Source organism: Corvus brachyrhynchos, unplaced genomic scaffold, assembly GCF_000691975.1.
Source record: "Corvus brachyrhynchos isolate BGI_N302 unplaced genomic scaffold, ASM69197v1 scaffold522, whole genome shotgun sequence".
Lineage (NCBI taxonomy): Eukaryota > Metazoa > Chordata > Aves > Passeriformes > Corvidae > Corvus > Corvus brachyrhynchos.
In genome coordinates, this window is record NW_008236649.1 from 1,087,094 (window position 1) to 1,094,177 (window position 7,084).

A 7,084-nucleotide genomic window follows, 5' to 3' on the forward strand; every position below is an offset into this window, starting at 1 on the left:
GGCGCGCCCCGGGGAGGTCACCGTGGGGATTGCCGCGCCCCCGGTGGGATGTCCCGGCCGGTAGCGCGAGGCTGAGGCTTTTGCTTTTGCCTGGAGCTGAGGCGGAGCTCTGGTGAAATGGGCGGGCTTGTGTATGTGAAACTGTAACTATAGTTCGTTTTTGCCTAATTTCCTGTAGATTGTCACGTCTCGGAGGCTTTAATTTACTTAATGGGTCATCTCCTGAAATTAATGGGGGTTTGTACCCTTTTCTCAACAGTATTTCATAGAATTATGGAAAGGTTTGGGTTGGAAGGAATCTTAAAAGCTCTGGTGAAATGGGCGGGCTTGTGTATGTGAAACTGTAACTATAGTTCGTTTTTGCCTAATTTCCTGTAGATTGTCACGTCTCGGAGGCTTTAATTTACTTAATGGGTCATCTCCTGAAATTAATGGGGGTTTGTACCCTTTTCTCAACAGTATTTCATAGAATTATGGAAAGGTTTGGGTTGGAAGGAATCTTAAAGGAAGGAATCTTGTTCCAACTCCCTGCCGTGGGCAGGGACACATTCCATTAGACCAGGTTGCAGTAAGCTCCATCCAACCTGGCCTTGAACACTTCTAGTGATGGGACGTATTTCTAGCTCGCTGAGTATCCGTGACAATTTAATTAAGTTAAACTAGTGGTTTTACTCAGGTTAAGGAAACAAGATAACCACTGTTCTGCGCTAACCTGCTGCTTAAGAGGCTAGATTCAGAAAAATTAGGTTTGTCTCCTAACTGCATGAAAGGCAGTACTGAAGAGATTTTTAAGATCATGATGATTTGGGTTGGGAGGGAACTTAAAGGTCATCCAGTTCCAACCCCCTGCCATGGGCAGGGACACCTTTCACTAGACCAGGTTGCTCCAAGCCCTGTCCAACTTGGCCTTGAACACTTCCTTAGACTGGGAGGATTAATGAAAAGACTGTGCTCCAGACTCCCTTATTGCCACTCCCATTGCTCTCTGTTCCTTCTTAGAGCCATTAATCATAGAATCACAGAACCACTAAGGTTGGAAAAGACCTCCAACACCAGCAAGTCCAACCTTTATGCTCCTTCTAGATAATCATCAGACTGCTCCTGGCTGGTGATAGATATTTGTATATTGTCCAGAATTGGAGTCTGCTCATTTGTAAGATTTCAGGATGTAACTGTGTAAATAAATGCCATTTGGTCAAAGGGGAAACTGAAACAAATCACAACCCATCTTTTCTCAAAGCACTGTTAGAGCAATCCACAGCAACCAGTGACATCTGTGCTGCATTTTACAAGAAAGAAACAGGAATTTGTGCACATCCTTTAACACTGTTGCTGAGAATTTAATTCTTACCTGGGGAGCAGCAGCAGCACTTGAGATGTGACCTCTTTTCAGGGAATTTAGGCCATTGTGGTCTAATTTATCTTGGAAGTACTTTTTGTTTCTCCCAGGGCTTTCCTTTGCCTTTAATTTTAAAGCCTGTCTTAACTGATATCCTTTACATCTGAGAAAAGGAATTATGTGTGATAGTTTTTCCAGCTGATGTTGTTGTTCTTTCTCTAAACCTAGTTCTAACCACTCCCCAAACAAGCTTGGTTGCTGTCAGATGGGCTTCTAAGAAAAGTGGGGGCAGCTCAAAAAACCTAGGTGGCCGCAGCCCCGGGAAACGCTATGGGTTCAAAAAAGTCGAAGGTAGGTCTGAGTATCTTATTTGCATTTCACTGGGTTCTTCACAGCTTCTCTCCCCTGGTACGTGTTGGTTGTTGAGTGTTTCAGGAGGAGGTGGGCAGGACACTTTTCCAGGAGAAAGGGAAGGGGAGGATCAGTGAAACCTCGTGATTAAGGGTCGCTGGTGGGAGGGGAGGGTGAGTCAGCTCCGGCCATCAGCCAAAATTGCCTACAGAAAATGTACTTGGTTCTAACTTTGCCTCTTCAGAGAGCCCGGGAGGAGGGAATGCTGCGGGACGCCTCATAACTGCACTGCACTTTCCCCCCACGCTGGGTGGAAAAACTGAGTATTTCCAGTGTTTACAAAGGAGAGAATTACAAGGCTTAGCAGAAGCCAAAGTGCAGATTCTTGCAGTTGAGGGCTTAATAATTATTAGCTTTGCTGATGGAAACATATCAATGTAAATGTAATAAAACAAATGCCTTCAGCAGCCAGAAAATGCCTTGTACCCTAGAAGCAGTCTTTTCAGAGATTTGACTTTTTGCCATGGTCTATCCATTGCCCTTTTATTTCCTGATAACAGCACTTTTGTTCAGATGCTTTTAGCATTTGAAGTAATTTTTCCTTAGAAAATGCCCACAGAAAGCTGGGATTTGTAAGTCCTGGAATCATTTGTGTTCTGCCAGGGCTCTGGGGAGCTGTTTCTCTGCAGTCTGATTGTGTCACTCTGTTGCAGGTGCATTTGTCCATGCAGGAAACATTTTGGCTACGCAGCGGTTGATCCGCTGGCATCCCGGCGCTCACGTAAGGCCTTTTCTCTCTCTCTGGTTCTCAGAGAACAGCAGTGCCTCCCCAGAGTCCCCCACTCACTGCCTCCTCTCTTTCAGTCTCATTCTTAATGTTCATCCCTGTGTTCTGTATATCCCAACACTGGGTTTCATGACCTGGTATTAGTCACAGAGCCTGCTCAGAGCCTCGCCTGTGTCCATGAGACTTAGGGAAGGTCTGCAAGTCATGGACATCCCAAAACACTTCTGTGACCTGACTGGGCACTTGTGCTTCAGGTTGGAAAGGGTGTCTCATGTCTCATACTGAGCACCATTGCACACTGGTTCCTGGAAGCAAGTTGTGTGATTTTATTTTAAAAAGTAAAGCAACAGATGCTGTTGAAGCCAGGATATCAAACGAGGCAGACCAGGGATCAGATCTGCTTTACTTGTGGGTGTCCAGCCTCTCCTTTCTAACGCTCCTCATCCTCTCCCAGGTGGGGATGGGCCGTAACAAGACACTCTATGCCCTGGAGGACGGGATTGTGAGATACACCAAAGAGGTCTATGTGCCCCCACCCCGCAGCAGTGAGAGCAGAGATGTGATCTGCCAGCTACCCAAAGGAGCAATCCTGTATAAAACCTTTATCAGTGTCGTCCCTACCACAGAGGTAGGAAGCTTCAAACTGGTCACCATGCTGTGAACCTGCTGTGTCACATGGGCACGGATGGGAAGGACAGACTACTACAGCTGTACTGGCCTCTGAGGACAAGAGTGGCTCTGAAGATACCAGGACTTGTTTAGGACTTGTTTTTGCTCCTGAAGTGCTTGTGATCTGTGTTCAGACAGAGTGAGATCACCTGCTGGCATTTTTAAGAGTGTTTAATAAATGCTGTGGGGCAGCTGAAGGTCTTGGTTGCACATGGAATGTGTTACCATGGTCATTTAGTATCTGGAGAGCCTGGTCTGTTGTGCCACTGGATGAATTCCCTCTACAATCACTCTTGTGTCAGTACTTGTCCCACTAATAATTCCCTCTATTTTTGCTCATTTTTAGTCATTACTGTTCTATTTGTACCTTAATCCACAATGCTGCAGAACAGATCCTTTTCCACATGCACCTAATGCTGTGTACCCGGAAGCTGGATTTTTTACTCTACCTCACTCCCCTCAATGATTAACTTAAATACCTGAGTGTTCCATTCACTGGCCATGTGAGGCATGTTCACAGGCCTAACTCTAAGTCATTACTACGTTCAGGGGGCCTGGTAAGATGCCCATGTCTGGGCTGGTATTTGAAGCTCAGCAGCTGGAGGTGTATGATAAAGCATTATCCAGGATACTCATCCTTTTATCTTTGAGTCATTACATGACATTTTTGAGCTTATATTCCTCAAAATAAAGGAGCCCAAATTTGTTGTGGCCAAACTGATCTCATTTTATCTATAGGTTTGTAAACAATTTGAAACATTGACTCTGCAGTAGAAAACAGGTTATCAAAATCAGTACTGTAAGGACACCGGTGTTGACATTATTAGACAATTCTTCTGCTCTACAGAAGACCAGGTGGACTGGGTCAGCCACAACTGTCCACCTGTGCTTTGCAGCCTTCATGGAGACCAACCAGCTGTTCAGTCCATGCATCTGTCCTTTCCCAGCCTGTAAATCCAGTCCCATGGTTCAGCTTGGTGGTTGGTATTTGGGTATAACCCATGGACCTCCAAATCCATGTGAGGTCTGTACAGAACTGTTGTCAGTCACAGAGGCCATTGGTGCCAGAGTACACTGCAATGCTCCAGAGCACATCCCTTCTGCCCCTCACATGTGAGGATTCCCACCTGGCAGCCAATCCACATACAGTAAAACACTTGATAATCTAAGAAACAGGTGAAGCAGCACAACACCACCAGTGCCTGAGGTCTGATCCTTGGTACAGCCAGCAGCGCTGCCTCACAGAGGTATGAAATGCTGCTCCTGAGGAGCTCTGGCCTAGCAGACCTTCCCCTTGGCTTTCCCCTGTGCAGCTCCAGCAGCTGGACCTTTGCCTTTGGTGTTTGCCAGAGAAGAGTGAGCAGGCATCCCCAGTTCCTCTGCTCAGTGCCATACCCAGCAATGGCTTTGTGGTTGTCCTTGTGCTGCAAGAGGGATGTCACTGATGGCTGGGTTAGGCTTGCCTGTGTCTCAGCTGATTGTGGATCTGGGTGAAGGTTTGGCCATTCCCTGTGGAAGAAAATGGTATCCCAGGCACTTCTGTTGCTGACAGCATGGGAAGCAGCAGTACACCCAGGCCAGGCCTTATACCGCAGTGTTTCGCTGAGTTTGGTAGCTGAGAGGGGCATGGAAAGGGTCTGGAACACCATGTCTGTCCAAGGTCTCTGAGCTTATTCCTGTTCCTGAGAAAGCTGGAGGATGCCTCAGAGCATGCTCATAAGGAGGTGGCATCTATTGAGAAAGGAAGAGCATTACACCGGATCAGAAATAACCAGGAGATTATCCCACCTCTTCTTACAGAGCGGATGAGAAGGCTCACAACCACCACCAGCCTGAAATTAAACCCCCGCAGTCCCCCAGCGCAGCCGGCTGTAGGCAGGGGAACACCTGGAGATGAGAGCATCAGTCTGGAACATAGCACAAACCTGCTGAGAGACACATTCTCCCCTCACACTCTGTGCCAGGTTCCTGCTCTTCCCTGTTCTCCTTCAAGGACTTGGCAGAAGGACAGAACAGACTTGACTTTTGTTGAGAGAGGGCTGTAATTTGTTTTCCCTTGACTAAAGAAAGGCTACTGGGATTTACAGAAGCACCTACAAAGCAGGCGTTGTACACAGGTTTCAGCAGCAAGTCTCACTGCAAAGAGAGAGGAACCTCCAGGCCTTGTCACATTTATTTTGGCAGAGCTGGGCTAGCTTCTTACCCACAAGTGACAGGAAGTGGCATGAGGATGTTGTGGAAGAGCTTCCAGTGCCATTCCTCAACTACTTATCTTTGGAGCTTTACTCTCCTGTGCCCTCACTGCCCAGGTTTCACAGAATCACAGAATGGTTTGGGTTGCAAGGGACCTTAAAGATCATCCAGTTCCAACCCCTGCATGGTCAGGGACACCTTCCACTATATCAGGCTGGTACTTTTCAGGCAGGTGTCATACGACATAGCTCCAAACACTGAGTGGCAAGTGCTGACTATGCCAGACTTTATGGTACAGCTTTAAGAGCTCAAAATCTAGGTAAATTAGTGAACTCTTGGTGCTTTACTCAGGGTCTCAAAAGTTTCTGTTCTGCTTTAGACAATGAGGTCTCTGAACAGGAGCATCTCGGGATGCTGCCACAGGACCTACTTGGCGGATGCACTCACTTTTCCCTGTTCTATTGTGGGAGGGCAAATCTTAAATATGGTAACAAGCAAAGTCTCCTGATCATTAATAAGCCATAAACATTTCAAGGTAATAGCAAGAGGCATCCCCAGGAGTGTCCTGCAGGGAGAAGGAAGCAAGAACCCATGAAAGCCTTAGAGATCCAAAAATAACACTCCCAGCCTGGACTTGTATGGAGCCTGTGATCCGAAGAGCCTGCCCTTTCTCCCTGGGGCTCTGCCATGCCTCCTGGTACAGGCATTTCTGCAAATGCGCTGGGGGAGGGGAGATGGATCATTAACCAGCACAGATGTACACCAAAGGAGCCTCCCGTGCTTTCTGAGAGATAAAAGCTATCAGGGACAGGCAATCACAGAGCACAGAGTCCTCGGCTACCACCAGCTGCTGAAGCAAGACACAGATACGGACCACAGTGGTGACTGCCATGGGCTTCTGCCACCCCCGCAGTGCAGGGAGGGGAGCTCACCTCCTGGGATGGCTCTGCCCACAGCCCAAACCTGTCGGCAATCATCTGATGGATTTCCCGCTGGCGATCTTTCTTCCGCACGCTCTCGTAGCTTGGCAGGCGGGGCTGCTCCCAGGATGGGAGCTGGTACGTGCTGGGGGGTCCGACACAGAAGAGCTCGTCTCCCTAGAAATGCCCATCCCCAGAAAAAGGTCAGTGTGATGGTGGCTCTCTTCACTAGAAGTTCATGTCCTGGTGTCACCTTGAGTTAATTCAGGGTTCAAAGTTGTAGGTAGTTGTAGGCTTCTCTGAACACCCAGAGAGGAAATCCTCCCTCCCAGGATCTACCACTGGCACTTCATGCCCAAACACCTCAGGGCACTGTGGTGTCCTCTGCAATATTCCTTCCCTCCACATGCTGCCTCCCCCGGGGGTTTTTACATACTGGCAGCACTTCCCAAAGTTGTGGGATAGCACCAGAGGATGCTGCCCAGCACCTTTTGCTCCAGGCAAACCCCATAACCAGAGTCTGTTTCCAAGCTCATGAGCACTTTTGCTACCAATCCCACCCAGCTCCCAGCAGGGACCCTGCCATCACCTGCATGCCGGGGTTCTCGGCAGCGCTCTCCAGCCGTGAGGCTCCACGCTGGGGCCCCACCAGCCGCTGGCTGCTGCTGAAGTAGGGCGGGGGCCGGTCCTGGAATGAGGAGGACATGAGCAAAGCTGAAATCCCTCACACCCATCCCAGCAGAGAGCAGAGCTCAGCCAGCTCGCATGGGACAGCAGGACCCTGGCAGAAGAAGAGTTGCTCTCTCTGCCCACGTGGCTCCTGCA

The 7,084-nt window shown here is 48.6% G+C and overlaps 2 protein-coding genes across 2 annotated transcripts in view; one reads left to right on the forward strand and one right to left on the reverse strand.

Moving 5' to 3' along the window:
* ACSF2 (acyl-CoA synthetase family member 2) overlaps positions 1 to 7,084 on the reverse strand; it is a 60,076-nt gene that overhangs the window by 50,638 nt on the left and 2,354 nt on the right. The gene's annotated exons all lie outside the window — the stretch shown is intronic.
* Positions 764 to 3,356, forward strand: MRPL27 (mitochondrial ribosomal protein L27). Its single transcript, XM_017726777.1, has 4 exons — positions 764 to 773; positions 1,508 to 1,690; positions 2,404 to 2,471; positions 2,932 to 3,356. The coding sequence occupies exons 1-4, from the start codon at positions 764 to 766 to the stop codon at positions 3,136 to 3,138; spliced, it is 468 nt and encodes a 155-aa protein (XP_017582266.1). The 3' UTR covers positions 3,139 to 3,356.